Source organism: Camellia sinensis, chromosome 7, assembly GCF_055761805.1.
Source record: "Camellia sinensis isolate YWXY chromosome 7, ASM5576180v1, whole genome shotgun sequence".
NCBI classification, from domain to species: domain Eukaryota; kingdom Viridiplantae; phylum Streptophyta; class Magnoliopsida; order Ericales; family Theaceae; genus Camellia; species Camellia sinensis.
In genome coordinates this window covers 117,274,000-117,296,696 of record NC_138967.1, presented here as the reverse complement: position 1 = coordinate 117,296,696, position 22,697 = coordinate 117,274,000, and the positions used below count along the sequence as shown (strand labels likewise).

The window sequence follows — 22,697 nt, the reverse complement described above, 5'->3', positions numbered from 1 at the left end:
CTTTTCGCGACACAAATTTGCATGGGCAAAAAATATACTTTTAGCAACAACAAATGCGTCGGCAAAAGTAAACTTTTGGCGACACATTTAAGTCGGTAATGTTGCCATTTGCCGACGATTTGTTTGTCGCTAAAGCTTTACTTTTGGCAACGACAAATTGACATTGGCAAAAAATACACTTCTACCAACACAATATGAGTGGGGAAAAGTAACTTTTAGCGACACATTTACGTCGGTAAATGTTGCCATTTGCCAACGATTGATTGTCGATAAAGCTTTAGTTTTGGCAACGACAAATTGACATTGGCAAAAAATACACTTTTAGCAACACAATATGAGTGGACAAAAATAAACTTTTGGCTACACATTTACCGACAAGTTATTTGTCGAGAAAGCTTTACTTTTTAACGACGACAAATTTGCAGCGGTAAAAATAATTGAAACTCATTTATAATTTTTTTAAAGATTTACAGTTTTACAAGAGGCATCCCTCAGGCACCACTATAACAAACTAATAACATTGATATGAAATCACACAAAATACCCCTCCATACCCTTCCATCCAAAACACCAGCAGTTGCCCGAACTTACACCTAATGACAACCCCCATTAATGAAAACCTAATCTATTACAGATTGGACAAAAAGTCCTGCACCCTTCCAAACATCAACAACACCAGCAAACATCCAACAACAACACCGCAGCACCTCATCGTAACAATCACCATCATAGCAGCATTACCACAGCATCTCAGCAACAGCAGCAACATCACAGCAGCACCAGAAGAATAGCAGATTAGTATAGCAGATCAGCAAACTGATTCAACACAGATCATCACCAGTTCAGAAAACCATTTCAACTCAGCAACCTAAACAAAATCATATAACCAAATCAGAATTGACGCAGCAGTTTACCTCATTTACCAGAACAGTCAGAAAACAAATCAAACAAAACCAGTAACAAAACTATACAAAATGCTCAAAAATCAGTTTACCATGTTTGTCATCCATCAATTGTTCAAACAGCCCTCAAAACTATATAATTCTTAGTAACTTTTAAGCCACCAGGTTAACAGAAGTTAAGTAAAAATTCAAACTAATTCACTGGCTGTCATGTTTACACTAGGAGAGTGAGTCATATAAAAACACTCAATTCAAGTACACCACAATGTTTACCAAGCTAACCTTATACCAATGCACTGGAAACAGTAAAAGTAACTAAGCATTGAGATTGTCCATACACCACAATGTTCACTGATGGCTCTCTTCACTGCTTTAGAATGTGACTGGTGCACTGAAATATGAAACAAAGTCGAATAATTTCACTCAAAACCATTAGTGGCAAATTTATTACACTCAAATCATTAAATTAGTCATGAGAAAGTCAACAAAATGCTTCTATAATGAAGGTACCAGTAAACAAGATCTGAAACATTGACCTCCTTCCCCCACCATCTGCTAGTGGAGAAAGAAAAGAAATATATATATATATATATATCCATCCCTACAATAAAATACCCGAAAAATGCACAATTAAAATCTTGAGATTGTTAACAACTCTCTCCTTGTATTCCTTGCAGCTTATTCTAGCTTCAGTAGGAAGCAGGTCTAGCTTCAATGGAGTCTGCAATCAATCAGAAGATGGTCACACGAGGGTGAGGAAGATAAGAGGAAATTTATGCACCCAACAGACTGATCTATAAAACCAAATAGACAACAAACCAGCTAGCAAGTTTGATGGCATTAGTATTACAACAAATGCTAATAAATGCATTCAGGTCATAATATATGCTTAGTATCTCACACATAGAACAATACGGTACGTGCATTATGTTGCAATATGTGATTTGTTATGTCTACGTTCTCTTGAGATTTGGTTGTTTCTCTAGGCTTCAGTCTTGAATAAATTCTACACTAGCAAGGGATAGAATGTAGTACTTCTCAGTAGCAAGCTCCGCTCTATCGCCAGCAGCCAGAAGAACCGGTGTTGAGTGGGTCTGGAAACCAGTAATGGTCTTGGGTCGACCTGCCTGGCCAACAACATCGACAGCTTGGCCCACCCGCACAGGTACTGACAGAGGTTTCAAGTTCTCATCTACTGTCAGTAGCATTCTTGGCTGTAGTATTGAAGGAAATATATAACATAATCAACCATTAGTAGTGGTGTGTTAACAGCCCAATCATTAAAAGCAATAGAGAGTGAGATAGAAGTAGACAAACTGTTATAAACTGAGACCAAACTTGCATTGCCAAAACGAGGAAGTAAAGAACATAATGATATTTCCCCAATATTATCGCTTTCATATCAAGACATGCATGCAGTAAGGTTACTATTCCAGCCAGTGCCGTTCTGGAAGAAAAAGATGAAATACATACAGAAAGTGAGCCGACAGAAAAGCCAGAGGTATGACTTAAAAATACTTCTCCTCACAGATACTAAAATTTATTCATTCATTTAATTGCAGAAAAGAAGGCTAGATCATAATCTAAAAACTTCATATTTGTAACCCTGTCTCCCAATATGCTTTATCCCACAAATTATTTATTTATTTATTTATTATTTTTTTATAAATAAAAATGTTTTACTCCACATGACAGCCTTTTAACAGCTTTGGACAAAATAGCCACATTACAGATTACAACAGTAAACAAACTTTGCAGACAATACAGATCATATATTCCTTTAGCTCTACTGAATGATTTACCCTGTCGAAGAAGTGAATGCATGAAGCATTTGACACCATTCTTAACCCAACAGAGCTGTAAGCTGAACTTATTTGGATCATCTGATTAAATCCTCTTCCAACACTCGGCTGTATCTAAGACCAAAACTTCTCTTATACAAAAGATGCTCATAGGATGACGAATTTTTTGTTTGTTTCTAGTGTGTTTGGAAATTCCATATGAATGCTATTGATTCATTTCTAGAATTTCATCACATAAATAATGTGGAATAATTCTTCTTTCAAAAATAAATCTCTTAAATGGGAAACAAACCATTGTTCCCCTGTATATGGGATATTAACTAAAAGCGGAATGAACCACTTGAAATGGTAGGTTTAAACTACATGGACTAGCTTAGGTGCCATCAAAATTCTAACAAAAAACCTTTAGATTCAACAGAAACATCCCAATTAACGGGTCAGTCCTGATGTGAAAACTACCACTTTGGAAGAAGTCTCCCATTGTTGAAACTTGCTCATCTCCCGCTGGATATGTATGTATGTGAATCAGTTTTAACCCACACCCTAAAATTGAAAAGTTAATATGGGGGAGAAGAAACACTTACGGGGATAGCAAAAAGCGCTCAGAATGATATGGAGCAAGAGTCAACAAGCCTTTTCCCAAATGTACAAGACCCTGGGCAATTCGTACCTGCACAAGTGGCCAACACAAATCATTAAAACAGAACCCCTTAAAAAAATAAAAAATAAAAATAAAAATAAAAGAAAGAAAGAAAATCTGAGATGCACTGTGGAACAAATTCCAAGAGAAACTTACACAAAAAAGGAGGCTAGCTTCTTTGTAGTAGTAACTCGAAAGATTGCGAAGCATGCCAGCTATTCTAGCGTTGTTGGTTCCAGCACCAATCAACCCTAAGGAGATGACGCCAGCCTGTAGAATCCAGATAAATATGTCAAGATTTAGGCTGTAACTAACAAGGAATCGATAATACTAACTATAGTCCTAATATATTATATGAAAGAGAGAATACCATTGCTACTTCTGTATCTGTATCGTGACTAAGTCTGTTTAATGTATCCATAACATTGACCTGGTCAGAACATCCAATTCATAAATTAGCTCAACTGCAATTCAAACACCAGTTCCAAGGTTGCTCAGCTTGGACAATATCACAGGATAATTTACCTTAGGGTTTGATATACAAAGAAGACCAAGAGCCAAAGGAACAGCCCTTCGGATATTCTGCTCTCCATACTGTAATAGATGCTCTAATGAGCGAATAGCCATTTCAAGTCCCAATTCTTCAGCCATTGCTACCATAGCAATTCCAAGTATAGCTGGTCCCTGATGGGTTTCTCCCTTCTCAAGATGTTGGGCACATTGACCAAGAAGGTGTTGGACCTATGTGAAAATAAACAGTAGAGTGAGTTATTTCATCTACATAACAGTCGACTCCAATTTAAATTAAAGGGGTTGGAGTAAACACCTTGAGCACATTCCCAGTTCCAGCATAAGCACAGGAAAGTAGGGTCATGTCATAATATTTCCTAATTTTCTCATTAAATGTCTTAGAAACCTCTGTTGTTGCCTCCACACTTTACTGTTAAACGACACAATGGGATTCCAAAGAAAAAAAACACAACAAAAACGAATGATGTAAATAAGAATCAAGTCCAGAGTCTACAAGGTGTTATCAACAATAAATAAATAATAATTTTCAGATGCACCACCAAATTTTTTTTTTTAAATTATCACAATTTGAAAAAGAATAATCTGTGATAAAATAGAAAAAAAAAATTAAAAAACGCCCCACAGCTTGCATTTTTTAGTTACCTGCTTCCCAAGGTATAGAAGGCCAAGGCCAAGAGGCAAAAGTCGAGTGAGGGGCTCCCCCAATTCTGATTCACTTCGGTCCATTAATGCAAATATAATTGGCTGAGCAACCTCTTCATTACAGGAACCAACATATACCAAGGCCAATGAAATAGCAGTGAACGCAATCACATCAAGAGGCACTTTGTTATCTCCAAGGATAGGAGTCAATTTACTACAGATCTGACAAATGATTTAGATTAGTCCGCTGCAACGAGAAATAAACATATTAAACAAAGAAAGTAGAGGAACAAGTGAAATGATGTTTTTGCATTCCACAGATACAAGATAATTAACTATGGAACTGAGAAAAATTATAAATTAATCAACATCAACTTTAATTAAACATGTTGTACAAAGAGAAGGGAAGGTATCTTCCAGTACTCATCAAATTTTATCTCTCCCTCTCTATTTGTGTGAATTCTGTAACTTCTGTGATGAAATTAACAATCTATGTTAGAATAGACAGAATGATTCCACTGATGTGCCTCTTGAATCAGACATAGTATTGTTTCCATGGCCTACCAAGAAACCACCAGTTAAAAATGCAAGGAACCTCACCTGCTCATTTTGGGCACCAGCATAAGCATGGCCCAGACCCATTATTGCACCGATTCTGACAGAAGAATCCTCTGTATCTATATAATCAGCAAGAAGTGCCAATGCCTGAAAAAAGAAAATTTAGGATTTCCAAATACATAACAGTCACAGACTTGTGTACAGAAAAATGCCAAAGTATAACTCACATGATCACAGTCATTCTTGATACCGCAGTTCACAATACCAACTCCCAACAATGCACCGGCTATGACATGGTTGTCATTACTGTGGAAATACTAGTCAAGTTGGGCAAGTCCAGAATCAACATCCCAAAGCAGAATCATACCCTATAAGGAAAAATGGTGATAATCCAGCAATAAAGAAACTTGGACCAGCAAATAGACTGAAAGGGGAGGGGAACATACCAGACTTGCTGCAGCACTGGCTTTTCCGTGTTCTTTATTCTCAACCTTTACAATTTCCTTCTTTGGCAAAAAGCCAAAATGAAATTTGTACATCTAGCGTAGTTTATATGCATCGTTAAAATAAAACTTACTCTCCAAACAATTATAAAAGGAGAGACAACCTAAACATTTTCTTCACTTGAATCCTTCAAAACAGCTATTAAAAGAAGCCTTTTAGTTTTGTTGTTTGTTGTTGCAGTAACACTAGAGGGTAAGGTTTAATAAACTTCATATCAACAGGACTGCTCCATTTTACACTAGAGGGTAAGAGTCTCTCTCTCATTTTACTTGTTTCTTCCAACCAGGACTGCTCCATATCAGCAGCATTACCTGGCGCACTGTTAAGCTCACAAAAAAATACTCCAGATCAGCAACCCCAGCAGTGCAGCTGCATAAGAGCAGCACAACAACAAACCCCATTAGCAACAAACTCCATTAGCAGCAACACATTAGCAGCAACAAGAGAGGCTTCAACAGAGCAGAGAGACTCCATACAAACCCCATCAGTATAGCAGCATTAGCAATAGATTGTAACAAACCCCATCACAAGTTAAACCCCAACAGATCATGATGCACTAGACCAAAACAACACTACTAAACCAGAGAGGCAGCACAACAACATACCAATTTTAGCAATGACAGGTTATTATCGTCTTTAACGGTGAAGCTGGCTGGTTCAGTCACCTCTACACGACCCCACTTGTCCACTGCAAGCCTCATTGACCCCTTGAACATGTCAATTTTAGCATTGCGCAATATTACAGTACCATCAGGCTTCATCAAGTCCAATGCATAAAAGGAAAGCCAAGAATTAAACTCAACAAAGTTAATAGAAACTTTGCCCTAAGTTTAAGACCCGCATCAGAGAGGAAACTAAAGGGTGCAACCAAAAAAAATCAATGTTCAACAGGTATGATAGGCATGACAAACATTTAAAATTTAAAGCATGGGCCAAATTACAAAAAATCAGTGGTACCTGGGGGCCATCTGGTCGGCCTTTTTGTAACACCGTCTTCGAACTAACAACTTTCAGAATGAGATTATGTCCACCAGTGCCAGGTCGTAGCTGATCAACCTTATTGAACACTGGTTTCCTTATAGCAGACTTTGCTTCAGCCATTTGTAACACGTTAGACGATGAAGTAAATGTCTTTAATGCCTTCGGAAACCTGTAGTACCGGTTTCCCATTCACCAAGAGAGCCTCAACTACTACTCTGGTGGAAAGTGTGTCATAACCTAGAAATTCTGTGTCACAAATATTTTCAGCTAGATCTAAAAAAAACCTTTATATAACAAATAATAAAAATAAACTGAACACATCATAACAATTAGTAATGTAACCAAATTAATATCAAATGCATTTCAATATCCCAAATTTTATTCAAATATCCAACAATACTAAACATAAGAATCCTAAAATGCGTCTAACTATATCCAACAATCCCAAACATAATAATTATAAAAAGTATATAAACATTCAACAAAATAACCTATAAAACGTAACAAAGAAAAATTAAATGAATGCCAACGTGCAAAACGATATATATCACTACTGAACCACGAACATCCATCACCAACCTGTGAACAAAAGGATAAAAACATGAGTATTTTATTAATGCATTAACTTCAACAATAATATACAAATATAGTTAAAATTAATCAGAAAATTGTTGTGAAGCTATTGTTTTATCAAGCTATTGTATACAAAGGTTGTAATGCTAGGAATGTAATACAAAGTTTATGTAATTTTATATTGTTGACACATGTTAGGATTGGTTAAATAAAGTAAATCAATTTAATGAGGTGTCAAATTTACCTCTATTTCAACCGAGAGAAGTTTCATCCTCCCTTACACCCGATGCATCCTCCCCGACATTGTTGCTTGGAACTAACCCCGGAATGTTTGCTAGATCTATCCCATTTTTTGCTGCCAACATTTGAATGATAGTTTGCATTGTACTCATGTTTTGAGCCTGGTCAAGTAACTGCTTTCCTTGGTCAACTAATTGTTGTCGCTGGTCAACTAACTGTTGTTGAAGAACAATCACCTCGGAGTTAGGAGCCTCAAAATGTGTAGAAGATGAAGTACTGTCCTTGCGGATCCCGTATCCCTTCAAGTAGACCGACCTCTTCCCAAGCACTTCTCTGGAAATCTGCTCCTCAGACAATGGATGTGTGACACTAGGTTGAGATTGCTCAGCGATCTTTGAAACCATAGTGGCCTATGAATGAAACATAAATAAGCTTAAAACATAATATCAAAATGCAAACATTTATTATTGAAATTGAAATAGTTATGGTTACATGATGTTCCTCAGCTGTGTTATTTATCCACACTCCCCCATGTCGGTGACGTCTGTGGGTGTCCTCGAATAGTTTCGTAATAGTCGGTTTGCTTCATTGTACCTTTCATTTCATTAGATTTTCTAGTCAATCAATAATTCTGTATTTATAATTTAGTATGTTAAAATTTGTAAATCTACACTTACAATGATAGATGCACGCGATGCAAATGATCTCGAGCCGCTCGTATGATTATACTTCACACAACCTCTCGCTTTCATCGCATTCTCTGACTTTACCTACAAATTAAAAAAAAAAATTAGGTATTAATATACAAGAGGATGTTACTTTAGTAAATATTTTTCTAAATACCTTCCAATCATCAGTTTCCCACAGATTGTCAATCATCCATTCCCAATCATCCTTTGTACAAGGATATAGTATCTGACTTTTGAGGTCAGATACATTGTCTTTTTTAAGGGATTTGTAGTGTGTGTGTAATCTACTTTTCCATTCACTGTACAAAGTTTGGCACTTATGATCAATAATACATCTCACATCCACATCATTATTGTAGTCCCCAAAGTCAAAAGTTTGCTGCAATTGGAAATAATAAAATTCAATATATTTTATATATCATTCCGATTAATATAAATAACATGTTAAATATATGACACATATATTTCAATTTACCCCAACTCTTGTAACAATGGACTCTCTTAACCCAAAGGCAATTTCTAGCCATCCATCATTTCGGACTGGGGCATGAACTCGAATTTGTTGACCAAGAGCAGCTGCTAGAGGTGTGGCGTAATCCCCTTCTATTGCTTTGGTCAAACGGTTAAGTGTAACCGGTATTCGATCACCACGTTCCTTTCTAATCTTCTCCACATTCTTTCCTCGGGTCGGTCCTCGTACACGTTTCTTGCCCAAAACTGGAATTGATGCTATTATGACCAAAATTTTATTCAAATTAGTCGACATAAAACATGAATGCACTAAATAAATATTGAGATAAGAAATTATCATTTCATTTAAGTGGTCATTTATTTCTCACCTCCACTGTTAGTCACAGTACATGGACTTGAAAGGTGGTCAGGTTGAGTGGCGGAGGTAGGGAGCTGATCGGGCCTAGTATGTAAGGCTGGAAGATGGATAGGTTGGGTCGAGACCTCAGGTGTGCTCTCTGAATGATTAACTTGTGCAGCTACAGGTCGTCTCGGAAGAGTAAGTGTATCTTCATCGACAGTACTTCTCTTTTCCCTAGGTGTTTGTGAAGCTATTAGGCGAGCTGCACACCTATTTGTTTTCTTACCGGGACCCATATGAATATCCTGACATAATATAAAAAAAAATTGTTAGTACATTTTCAATAATTTAAGGTTGCTTAATAAAAAATAAATTTGAAATAACTAAACATACCACAAGTAATATAACAAGTGAAAAAAATAGAGAAATTACTTTTTAAACACACATTTGTTACCTCAATCACTTGAGAATCAAAAGGCTCGCCATTATCACTTGAAGAACTCAGTCCTTCATCATCAAGTGGTTGATAGTCCTCGTCATTATCAGTTTCACCCACCTTTCTCTTTCCCACCCTACAACTTTCACTATTGTCCTTTTCAATAGAACCAAACATTGAATTCTTGAGGGACTTTATCCCTAGAGCATCAAATCTGATTTTATTTTTCTGGATTGTTTTTTTCCTATCCTTCTCATATTTCGTCATCTTTTGAACTAAGCCGCCGGGCTTCAGAAATGATTTCCCGTTTCTGGACATCTTTGTAACTGTACATATGGCATATAATTAAATGAAATGAAATAAGAAACAATGCTATGAAATTTGAAAAACAATGCGATGCAATGTAAGCCAAGCAATTTATTATTAAATTATAACACTTGTCCATATAATTAAAAATCAAACACTACATATCATAATCTATATCAAGATCTATATCAAACACTACATATCATAATCTATATCAAGATCTATATCAGGATCTGCATCAACATCAGGTTGTCTATGCAGTTCATCATCTTCATCATCATTATACTCTATGATTGTGTCATCCTCGTCATCATTGTGAACTAAATTCTCTGCCATTAGTTGATCATTGAAAATGATCTCAGGATCCATATCATCCCTGCTGTATTGAACATCATTATCTTGGATCACTACCCCAACACCATCAGTGGTTTCATCCTGTTGAAAAGCATCATTAGAGACATCATCCCGCTCTGGTATATCCCATACTCCCCGATGCTTAACACGTTCAAGGACTCTCCAATTTTTGCCTTTGCTGGTATCATTGACATAGAATACTTGTCTTACTTGACTAGGTAGAACAAATTGGTCATCTTTATACCAAAGTCTTGTAACATCAATACTTGTGACATGTTCATCGGAGTATATTCTATTCTTGTGACCGGTGTCATACCATTCACATTGGAACAAAACCACTGTACCCCCATGCAAGTATTTCAATTCCCATATTTTGCACAAGTAGCTGTAAAAATTAATTTGGTTCCCATTATGGTCCCCTTCTACGACCAAACCACTATTTTGGCAAGTACGACGATTTTCACGGTTTCTAGTATGGAATCGAATTCCATTGTAGATGCACCCAGAATAAAAGTCAATTACCGATCCAGGACCATTTGCTAATGACCACAATTCGTCAGTTGCTTCAGGTGACCCTTTCGTTCGCAAATCATTCATCTACATAAAACACCATATAACAAGTGTACTAAGTTAATGTGAATTGAAAGTTTCAATAATTGTATTCAGTTATTTTCTTTAATATATCTTACACGAGTTTTGAACCATTTTGGAAATTCTTCTCGTTGTACCGAAGTTATGTCACGTCCTTGTAGATTATGTAAAATATTCTTCTGCTCCCTACCCAAGGAAATGCGATATACGTTATTAACTTAGAGAGTTCAAAACAAAATGGAACGATTATGCATAAACGTAATTAAACTTAAATACATACTCAATATATGGCTCCACCTCAGAGCTATTGTACAACACAAACCAGTGAGCCATTTCTCGTTCATTTTGCGAAGGTTCAAGAGCCCTTGTGATAGGTGAGAATAGACGAGCATTTTGGGTGAAGACCTCCATCCCGGGACCACGTTCACCACCATCATCATTTCGTTCAGGTTTATCAATCCCTTTTAAGTACATTGAACAAAAAGTAAGACACTCTTTGACAATGTAAGCCTCAGCGATAGAACCTTCTGGACGTGCTCTATTACTGACATACCCTTTCAAAGTTCCGAGAAACCTTCAACAAAAATTGTCAATGAAAATTATGCTTCTTGATGCAAGAAAATTACTTATTAAACAATAGTCTTTTATGGGTGGATTTTTGCATAATAGTTTAGTTATAACAAATTAATAAATAACCATATATTCATAATGATTACCTTTCGATCAGGTACATCCATCGATATTGCACCGGTCCAGCAAACATGGCCTCACGGGGCAAGTGAACAGCCAAATGGACCATCACATCAAAGAAAGCTGGAGGAAAAATTTTCTCCAACTTGCAAAGTATGAGCACAATTCGTTCCTCCATTTTTTCCAAATTAGTCTGCCTTAATGTTTTTGAGCACAGTTCTTCGAAGAAGTTGCCCAACTCAAATAGTGTTGTACAGATCTCCTTGTTCACAAAACCATGCATACCAATTGGTAGAAGTCGCTGAAGTAGGACATGACAATCATGGCTTTTCATGCCCGATAATCTTCCATTTTTAGAAGTCACACATCTTGAGATGTTTGCTGCATAGCCATCTGGATAACTAATAGACTTCAAGAATTCACAAAAACCATCTATTTGTCGAGAATCCAATGTGTAGGCTGCCCGAGGCTTTACAACAGATCCGTTATCTTTCCTCTGTAGATGCAATTCTTGCCTTATGCCAATTTCTTGCAAATCATCACGTGCTTTGTACGTGTCCTTGTTTTTCCCATCTATGGCCAACATCGTCCCGTAAAAGTTTTCACAAATATTCTTCTCAATGTGCATGACATCGAGATTGTGTCGGAGGTTTAATTTCTTCCAATACGGTAGCTCCCACATTATGCTTTTCTTTGTCCAATTCAATTCTTCAGACTCTCGTGGTCTTTTCTTGTTGGTAGGATCCTTTCCAAACTTGACTTCCCGCAATTGATCCAATTGAGCCATTACTTTTTCCACCGGTAAGTCCAAAGATTTCTTTCTAAGCTCAGTTAAACCATCAAACTTCTTGTCTTTCCTCCAAAGGTGGTTATTAGGCAAGTAAGCTCGATGACCCACCCACCCAATCTTACTGATCAACCCGCGTGACAACGGATTATCATTACAAGGAGGGCAAGACAAATAACCTTTAGTTCTCCATCCGGATAAGTCACCATATGCAGGGAAGTCATTTACGGTCCACATTACAGCTGCATGCATCCGGAAGGTCTGTTTAGTGGAGGCATCGTAAGTCATCACGCCATTCTCCCACAACTCCTTTAACTCATCAATCAATGGCCTTAGGTAGACATCAATATCAGTCCCTGGTTGATTACGTCCAGGAATAAGTAAAGACATCATGAAAAAAGGGGCCTTCATACATCTCCAAGGTGGGAGGTTATAGGGCATGAGTATGACAGGCCGCATGCTATAGGAAGTGCTCATGTTCCCAAAAGGGTTGAACCCATCGGTGGCTAGGCCCAACCTAACATTGCGAGTCTCCTGGGCAAACTCTGGATAATGCAAATCAAATTCCTTCCACTCTTTACAATCAGTCGGATGCCTCCCTACACCATCATCCACACGCTTATCACTATGCCATCTCATGTCTTTTGCCGTCTTCCTAGACATGTACAATCTTCTCAACCTAGGTGTCAATGGAAAGTAACGCAATATCTTGTGAGGAATCTTCTTACCCTTGCTATCATTTACTCTGTACCTAGATGCTTGACATGTGGGACATTTTTCCAAGTGAGCATTCTCCTTCCAGAATAGTACACAATCATGTTTACATGCATCGATGGGCTCGTACCCCAAGCCCAAGTCACGTAGTAACTTCTTGCACTCGTAAATTGACCCTGGCACCACGTGGCCTTCTGGTAGGAATCGCCTTTGTATCTCCAAAACCTTGTCAAAAGACTTATTGCTCCACCTATTTTCTACCTTCACATGTAGCATCTGAATAACGAATGATAACAAAGTATCCGAAGTTTTGCAACCTGGGTACAAGCAACATTGGGAAGCATCTAACAATTTATCAAAATGTCGTACATCCTCTCTTTCTAGAGTATCACCCTCCATAAAATTCCCCCTCTGATAATCCTCTATCAGTTCATCATATTCATCTTCATCCTCGTCATTCTCACCATTGCTTTCATCAAGGCTATTGTGTTCTGGAAGTTCACCGTGTTCTAACCAAGTGGTGTATGATACTATCGTCCCACTTATGAGCAAATGAGCCTTCACAATATCATACTCATGCTTATAAAAGTTACAACAGTTGATGCATGGGCACTTAATCTCCCTACCCTCACCCAAATGAACCTTTGCAAATTCAATAAATGAGTTCACCCCATCTACATATGGCTGACTGAATCTATCAGAAATTAACATCCAACTCCTGTCCATATCTGATCATAAAATAGTAGTTAATACCAATAGGACACAACCTTTTATTTATTATTATTATTATTTATTTTTTTATTCTTTAAACATGAAGACAAAGTAGTTAATATAAGTGTAGAGTGACACATCATCGTCAATAAAGGTGCATCTACCTATAGGCTTTTTTAATTTTGTATCAAGGTTTCGACCAACAAATCCTTTAAAATTCTATTATATCTGCATATATTATATATTAAGTTAAGTGTTTTTACATTTATCAACAAAAAAACAAAAAAATATATATTTTTAATGTCTGTTAAATGGTAAAAGGCAGTTGGCATGGCAATGTACTATTCCAATTCATTCCAATATCATTCTTAAAGGACATTACCTAATGGGCTCCTACAAATTAAGGGCATAGGGAAGGACTAAGAGTGGCTACAGGCCTAACCTCTGTAATATTTGTGGGAAGGGACTACATTTTTCAATTCCAACCCATATTTTCATACACGAGAACTCAAGCATTTACCACTACACCAATCAATACCCCCTCATTGATGAAACTTCTATGTTTATCTAAAAGGGGTTTTCAGCTCTCCTAAAAAGCCCTAGCACAAATTACATCCAACTACTGCATCTAATTTTTCTACTAATGAACCTATGCATTTACTTCCTGTCATGCAACTTGATCATAAGATTTACACTCTTAGAGCATCTCCAACCACACTCTTTATTTTTCACTAGCTAAAGTATAAAAAAAATGACACTCTTTATTTTACCTAATTAGTTTAGCTAGTGTGTTCCAACCATACTCTTTATTTTAGCTAGTCATTCAAACTAATTTAACCATTTTTCAAAACAAAAAATGCTATATATATATATATATTACTCTTTTTCATAGAATGCCACATATGCACCTACACTCTAATATGGTTGACAATGTGACATTGCGATAATATTTTTAAAAATAATATTTTTTAATATTAGTTTTAAAAATATTATAAAAAATAATTTTAAGTAATATTTAAATTTTTTTTTTTATAAAATTTATAGTATGTGAATATATTTCAACATATGAATTTGGTGGAACCATCTTGAAAGGGAAGGGACGGGAAGAATAAAAGAAAACAATAAAAAATATGAATCAACAAAATCACCATGCTTATTCTATCAAGCCTATATGATTCAGTTTGGCTCGAATTGTTATATGGAAGACCATTGAGTGTAATGAGGACCAAATCTTCATCATCCATTGGTGAAGTAAAGCAGCCAAAGCTAGGTGATCTGACATCTCCTTAATATGATTCAAGAATTCTTCCATCAAAAAACAAGATTTGACCGCATTGTGAAGTTTATTCTTCAACTGATTTTGCAGGAATTTAGGGTCGGTTAGGATATATGTGTTCGATTGAAATTAAAATTATTATACAGTTGATTATTATAAGGGGAAAAAAAAAACTATAGAAAAAGATAAATTGAGGTAAAGAAAAGTATTTTAGCAGAATCTTTTAAGAAGAGAAGTTTTAGCATGATTTCAAATAACTATTTTTATATAATTAGTAACGGCTAGCATCCGCGATGCACATGCAATTTAAATAATAAAAATAAAACAAAAAAAATTATTATATATTCTGTGTCACTTAAGGGGTAAGAGCCTTCTTTGCTAGTTAAGACATCAAATGAAGCCTTTGCTTTATATAATAGTATAGATTTTAAATTCATCATTAAAACTATGGAGGGATAAAAATTAACTCATGTGATGTGGACCCACCCAATACCTACATGGAATAAGGATTAAGATAATAAAATAAACAACTTGCAATGCAACTTGCCAACTTCCCAAGTTGCTATGACATACATATATCAGATGAGTTTTGGGCCATACAAGTGGCTTGTTTTCATTGGACCAAATTGGTGACTTAATCTCATTAGACAAAATGAGTGGCAGGTTAGACTATATAAAAGGATATAGTCTTCAACTTCAGGGTATGCCTAAACCATTCTATTTACTTATTCAGTTTCATTTAGATATATGCTATCTAACTTGATCGTCGGAGTGCCTTCCGGGTGGCAACCGCAGGTGGAGAGGCACTAACTGTTTATTCTTTTGTAAATTCAAAACAGTGTGATTCAATTCTTCATTGATCTCTTGATTAACATATGTGGGACAATTTCTGCCTCCACAAAAACTATTTAATTCAATCTATGTATTTCAAATCTACATATATTCAAACAGATCCTTATTATTTGGAAAAAATATAAATCACAATCATGCAAAAAATTGCTTCTGCATGGTAAATAAAATGCAGCCAAAAACATTTTAATGAAGTAAAAATTGCTGGAAAAAAATTTCTGCAGAAACCACTTAAAGGATGCAGAAGGCTTTTTTCCAAAATATTTGATGAAGTAAAAATTGCAGGAAAAAAAATACTGCAGAAACAACTTAAGGATGCAAAAATTTTATTTATTTATTTATTTTTATTATGACATAGAAAATGTAGATAATACAATGGAACATATCTTACCAATGCAGTAAATGCAGAACAACACTGCAGCAAAACCATTTCAGGATGCAGAAAGTGCAGAAAATACTATTAGAAACCATTTTTAAAGATGCAAAAATGTTGGTTGATATCATTTTATTAGTGATACCAAACTATTTGGCGTTGCTGTTACTTGAATCAACTGAACCAACCATTGGCATTAACCCAGTGGTTAACCAGTGTAACCAAAAAAAATAAAAAAATAAAAAACGCACCAAGACTGAAAGCTAATGTATGAAAGGAAAATTTCACTAATAAGAAGTTAATTTCCAATAACATGTGATTATGTATTAGGGAAACAGGGTCATGGAGGAGTTCAACTACTAGTAATAACTTTTTCACAGGACAATCAAATTGATTTGAGGAGTACTATTAGACAAAGTGAAAATAGACATACATAGCTTCAGTTACAGAATAGACAAAGTGAAAATACACATACATAGCTTCAGTTAAGAAATTGAGAGAGAGAATCAGGGGAAGTGAGATACAAAGCAAAAAGGGAACAAACCTGTAGGGGTAGACTGAAGCACCGACGCTCTCGCACGGCAGCAGCAAACGGCAACAACAAATCCTTCAAAATTCTATGGGACCTGGAATCTCTTTCTTCTCTCTATGGGACCTGAGATCAATAAATAGTCTTTGATCCTTCATGTCAAAATAAACAGCAACTATAATCAATATATATATTTATATAATAAATCGATCGATCGATCGATCGATCGAGAGAGAGAGAGAGAACTACCTTCAGTTTTCTTTGAAATTGATTTGCTTCAAAAACCCTAAGAACTGAGAGAAGAATAAGGGAACCCAAATCAACGGGGAATAAGGAACCCGTCCATGATCAGAGGAGAACAAGGAACCCAAACCGGGGAATGTTCGCGCCAATATTTTAGGGATTTTGGTTTTCATCTTTTCGGTAGGTTTATCTTTTCAATTATAACAACAATAAAATGCCATTTGAAAACTTAATTGATCTTTTAAAAGATTACTATAAATAAATAAAAAAAATTAAACTAATTTGAACACTAAAAATCAAAATTATACTTTCAAAATTTAAAAAATTATTTATGACTTCCTAAAAAATAAAATTATACAAAAATAATAAGTATTTTTTTTATTTTTTCACCAACTTTTTTTTTTAGTTTTTTAGGGAAAAAAAAATTCTAAAATAAGTTTCTGAAAATAAAACCAAACATATTGAAATTAATAATTCAACCAGATTTTTTAAAAAAATTTAGATTATCTCAAATTAGCCATCTAAACTTAAGAGTGTTTTTGGGTTTGATGGATTCTTTTTGTGATCTAATTCGATGGTCACTTTAATTTTACAATTCAATAATTAGAATATTTTTAAAAAATTGAAAAATTATAATAAAAATACAAATAACTAAATCACCTCATTTCACTACCAAAACTTTTACCAACGAATAGTATTATCGTCGCTAAATGGTTAACTCTTTGCCCACACCAACTTGTCGTCGCCAAAAGTATGCACACTAATAGCAACGCTCATTGTGTTGCTAAAACATAAGCGTCGTAGCTAAAAGTTTTGAAATTTTGGCGCCAACCAAAAATTTTGGCGCTAAAAGAATGTTATGCTTTTTTAGCAACGGTAGCAAATTGCGTTGGTAAAAGTATACTTTTACCAACGAAATTGATCACTGTGTCGCCAAAAATATACTTTTGGCGATGAAAAATTGATGTCATCGCCAAAAGTAGTTGCCAAAAGTGCAATTTCTTGTAGTGATGCCAGTGGTTAAAGGTTGTGTTGTTCGATTTGAAATAAAATTGATTTTCATATTTGCATAAATCAGCTTTATGTGTCTAATACACTGTTCAAAACATTTTCAAATACATGAAATCGAATTGTTCTAAAACAAATGACACAGTCTATACTTGTTTTGTTTCACATAGTAAATTTTAGCATTATTAAATAAATCGAAATATGAACATATGAAATCAATAAAAATTATATCATGGCTTAATAGAGGCCGATCTTTTGATCAGGTGAGCAGGGGTGTCCAATTAATGACCTTCTTCCTTCATACCTAAGGTTCCGAACCAAGCATCCTTGGTTATGACGAACAGTGGCTTTGGCACGAGTCACGAGTTTCTTAATTTTTTTCAAAATATTAGGTGGTGACTCTAAGATCTAGTAATGTAGTCCATTTATGGCAAAGAATTTGTAATAAAATAGATTTTCTATAAAAAGTTGTCAAATTTGGACTCTTATTTATGTTTCACATCGTGAGACTATATCAAAGAAATCGAGGGTCCGAGCCATTTAGCACGCTCGAGTAGTCCCGCGCATCTTACAAGGGTGTCACACCGAAGGGCAATAGAGAGTTAAACCCATATTGAAAGCATTTTTGGGTTGGCCTTTTCCACTGAACGCACCCCTCAGGCTCATAACTTGTTTTTAGCCGTTAGGTAGATGCTCAACATGCAAGTCTATTTATGAAAAAATAAAATTCAGTTGGCGCTGCAATGAAGTTTCTCAAAAGTCGCAGCTCCTTTTTGCTATTTCATCAAATGAGGCTTGAGTTTGAACACGTGGCAGCTTTTAATACTACAACGTATGGGGTTCTCGTGCAATTGTTTAGGACTAGGCCGGTGATTTTAGATAGGCTACAAGATTTGACGTAGTAGCAAAAATGACCTAAAACTTTTGAGAAATATCATTGCAACCCTAAGTAAATTTTATTCTTTAAAAAACGGACTTGGTTCCTTCACATGACTCAAAAATATAATTCAAACATATATAAAATTAAGCGAAATTCAAAAATAAATCAAATTTTATCAAATATTTGTTTTAAAAAAAAAAATAAGAGTGTCTAGTCACAAAACAAAAATTGACTTAAAATTTAGGATAAATTACAAATATAACCCTGAAGTTTACTTAAAATACAAGTTGCCTCATGTGGTTCCAAAAATTATAAATATTCCCATATTAGAATTTTTAATTTAACATAATTAACAAAAAAAAAAAATTCTAACTATTCTCCAATATAATAATAAAATTATCATAATTGTTAATTGAAAAATACTTATGACATCATCAAAAATTGTTAATTGAATTAATAATTTATTAATAAAATATTAAATTTATTATATAATTAGAAATTTAAAAAGATAAAATATAATTTCTAAAATTATAAACAACAATTCATATTTTAAAAAAATATAAATTTGTAATTTATCTCATCATGCTTTAGAGGTAACTCGAATACTGACTTGGAAGTTTCGAAGAAAAGTCTATGTCAAGAATGCCTGATCCCAAAAGTCCAAACCAACAAGACGAAGAAATTTCACGAGCTATAACAAAAGTTGCAAGCCAATCCATTGATTATTTCATGAGCAGTACTAATCGGACTTAAAAGTTACATATATGTTTTAGATTTAATAATCTGTTGGGAAAATAATTAATTGATAATTAAATATTCTCGAATTATTAATAAATTATTTTCTTAGATAAATTACACTGGCCTTCCGTGAGATTTCTGACAAATACAAGAATTTTCTCTGTAATTTCAATAATAACCGTAAGCTCTCCTACTTTATCTAACATTCTCCAGATTCTCCCATTTCATCAAATTAGAACGAACGGTGTTACTTGCATATAATAAATGATCTTATTACTCTTGTCCTTATTCTTCCGTTGACCCACAAAATGACGTTTTTTTGAATTTATTTATTTTTAAATATGAAAAAATATTTAACAAATTTTTTTCTTTAAATTTATAATTTTTATTTAAATATTTTTAAATATTTGTATTTTAAATATTTTATTTTATCTTGTAAATATTTTATTTTTTTAATTTTAATATTTGTAACTCAAAATACAACTCCACACTTAAGTCGTAACTAAATACATAATTCAAAACTCAATTCAAAAATTATTTTCAAACCTCATAAACAAATACATAACTTAAAACTCCACACTACTTTCAAAACTATACACTCAAAACGTAACCGAACAAATAACAAAAAAAGTTAAAATATTTAAAAATATATTTATAAAATAAAATAAAATATTTAAAATAAAAACTATAAATTTAAAATAAAAAGTAATTACTTTTAAATTTTTAATATTTTAAAAATACATTAAAAATATTTGAAAAAATACATCACATAAATGTACGAAACATAGTGCACATTAAAATAAATAAATAAATATTTAAAATGTAAAATATTTACCCTAAAAAAATAAATCCAAAAAATTTCAAAATACAAGTCAAAACTCTTTTCGAAACTTATGACTTAACAAATTTTCTCTTTTCAAAATTCAATTCAAAATTTATAATTCAAAATACGATTCCACACTCAAATCATGATTTTAAAAATAATTTTAGAAAATAAAATAAAAAATATTTTTTAAAATATTTTCTTTTAAAATGGAGTTTTGAAAAAAGTTTGGTTTTGAGTTTTGAATTGAATTTTGAATTATGTGTTTGGTTATAAGTTTTGAAAAAATAATTTATGAATTGAGTTTTGAGTAGTTTTGAGTTGTGTATTTGGTTATGAGTTTTGAAAATTTTTGAACTTATTTTAAAAGAAAATTTTATTTTCCAAGACTATATTTTAAAAGAAAAAATTTTAAAAAATATATTTTATTTTATTTTTTAAAATTATTTTTAGAATCATGATTTGAGTGTGGAATAATATTTCGAATTATGAATTTTGAAAAGAAAAAATTTGTTTGGTTATAAGTTTTGAAAAAAGGTGAGTTATATTTTAAAATTTTTTGGACTTATTTTTTTAGGGTATTTTTTAATATTTTTAATATTTTTTATTGTAAATATTTTATTTTATTTAAAAAATATATTTTTAAATATTTTAATTTTTTTGTTATGTGTTTGATTACGATTTGAGTGTACATTTTTGAAAGTAGTATAGAGTTTCGAGTTATGTGTTTGGTTAGGATCCACTACAACAAAAACATGTTTTAGTGGCACTACACTAGTGGCATATTTTTAGAAAATGTCACAAAAAATGATATTTAGTGGCACGTTTTTGAAAAATGCCACAAAACGACAAACATAAAAGGCTCTAGTGACATTTCAATGAACAAGTGTCACAAAACTACAACAAAAAGATACTATAGTGGCACTACACTAGTGGCATATTTTTAGAAAATGCCACAAAAATGATATTTAGTGGCACGTTTTTGAAAAATGCCACAAAACGACAAACATAAAAGGCTCTAGTGACATTTCAATGAACAAGTGTCACAACACTACAACAAAAACATATTTTAGTGATACCATACTAGTGGCATGTTCTTAAAAAATGTCACAAAAAGAATATTTGGTGGCATTTTTTAGAAAAATGTCATAGAGCCACAAACATACAAGGCTCTAGTGGCATTTCAATTAAAAAAAGTGTCACTTCACTACAACAAAAATGTCACTACAAAAACTTTTTATGAATATTTGCAATGGCATTTTTTAAAAAATGTTAGGACACTAAGTAGGTGCAAATTACTTTTTATGGCACTTGGGTGAAAAGTGTCATAAACAAATATTTTATAGCATTTTGAGAAATGTCACTAAGCCAAAAACTTTGCTTATAATGACATTTTTGAAAAAATAAAAAATGCCAATATATTTTCTAAATTTTTAAAATGCAGTAAATGATTAAAAATAAATGAATTAAACTCAATATACACTACAGGAAAAAGCATATTCGGCGACTAAATTTCCTGACCAAAAAAATTTGGTCGCTGAAAGTATAGCTTTTAGCGACCAAAATAGCATTAGTTGCCAAAAGTAAAGCTTTTTGGCGACTAAACAATTTTAGTAGCCAAAAGTCTACAATTGGCGACTAAAACTAAGTTTGGTCACTGATTATATGGTTTTTAGTGACTAAAAAATTTTTAGTAGCCCAAAGTAAAGCTTTTTGGCGACTAAAAAAATTTTAGTAGCCAAAAGTCTACAATTGGCGGCTAAAAAATAAGTTTAGTCGCCAAAAGTGGTCATTTTTAGCGGGGGAGAACTAAAATCCTAAGGCGGGAATAAAATTTTTTGGTGACCAAAATTTTGGTAGCTGAAAGTGCATCTTTGGCGATCAAATCCGATTTTGGTCAACAAAAGTTAAGTTTTTTAGCAACTAAAAAACAATTAGTAACCAAAAGTATAGGATTGGCGACTAAAAAATATTTTTAGTTGCCAAAAGTGGTCTTTTTTTTTATTTTGGTAGTAAATAGTTTATTTTACATAAATTATGTTCAATAAAATAATTATGTTTATACATATACTTTTATATTAATATAGATGTATGTACTATATAAATAATATATGTTGCATATATAATCATGTGGTGCTATAGAGGTGTAGTGGGAAGAGTGTGGTGTATAAGGTTTATGGTGCGGAAGGTTGGCGGTTCGAGTCTCCGCAAAAGCGGATCAAATTGTTCTACAACGAACTATCGTCATGAATGGCACTTGATAGCGTCACGAATAGTGCCTACCATGACATTAAAGTGTCATTAAAAGGTTTTAGTCTTGATGGTGTAATGACACTTACAAGTGTCACTAACTCTTTGTTTAATGGCGCTTGATAGTGCCACAAATAATATCTACCATGACATTAAAATGTCATTGAAAGTTTTCAGCCATGATGGTGCAGTGGCACTTGCAAGTATCTACCGTGGCACTCGTATCTACCGTGGCACCGATAGAAGTGGCACTTGTTCAAAATGCC

At 33.8% G+C, this 22,697-nt stretch overlaps 1 protein-coding gene and 2 pseudogenes across 1 annotated transcript; all 3 read right to left on the bottom strand.

Moving 5' to 3' along the window:
* Positions 1 to 628: 628 nt before the first annotated feature.
* On the bottom strand, positions 629 to 5,781 carry LOC114294429 (26S proteasome non-ATPase regulatory subunit 2 homolog A-like; annotated as a pseudogene).
* A 146-nt stretch (positions 5,782 to 5,927) lies between these two features.
* Positions 5,928 to 6,680, bottom strand: LOC114277343 (uncharacterized protein At4g28440 pseudogene; annotated as a pseudogene).
* A 3,130-nt stretch (positions 6,681 to 9,810) lies between these two features.
* On the bottom strand, positions 9,811 to 13,477 carry LOC145796057 (uncharacterized). Its single transcript, XM_082881043.1, has 4 exons — positions 11,277 to 13,477; positions 10,841 to 11,134; positions 10,659 to 10,746; positions 9,811 to 10,566 (listed from the first exon to the last, which is right to left on the bottom strand). The coding sequence occupies exons 1-4, from the start codon at positions 13,475 to 13,477 to the stop codon at positions 9,811 to 9,813; spliced, it is 3,339 nt and encodes a 1,112-aa protein (XP_082737169.1).
* Between the last annotated feature and the right edge of the window lie 9,220 nt (positions 13,478 to 22,697).

Coding starts and splice junctions, on each gene's coding strand:
- LOC145796057 (XM_082881043.1), bottom strand. CDS start 13,477: ATGGACAGGAGTTGGATGTTAATTTCTGATAGATTCAGTCAGCCATAT. Junction 11,135..11,276: donor TGGATGTACCTGATCGAAAG/GTAATCATTATG, acceptor TTTTTGTTGAAG/GTTTCTCGGAACTTTGAAAG. Junction 10,567..10,658: donor CAAAATGGTTCAAAACTCGT/GTAAGATATATT, acceptor TGTTTTATGTAG/ATGAATGATTTGCGAACGAA.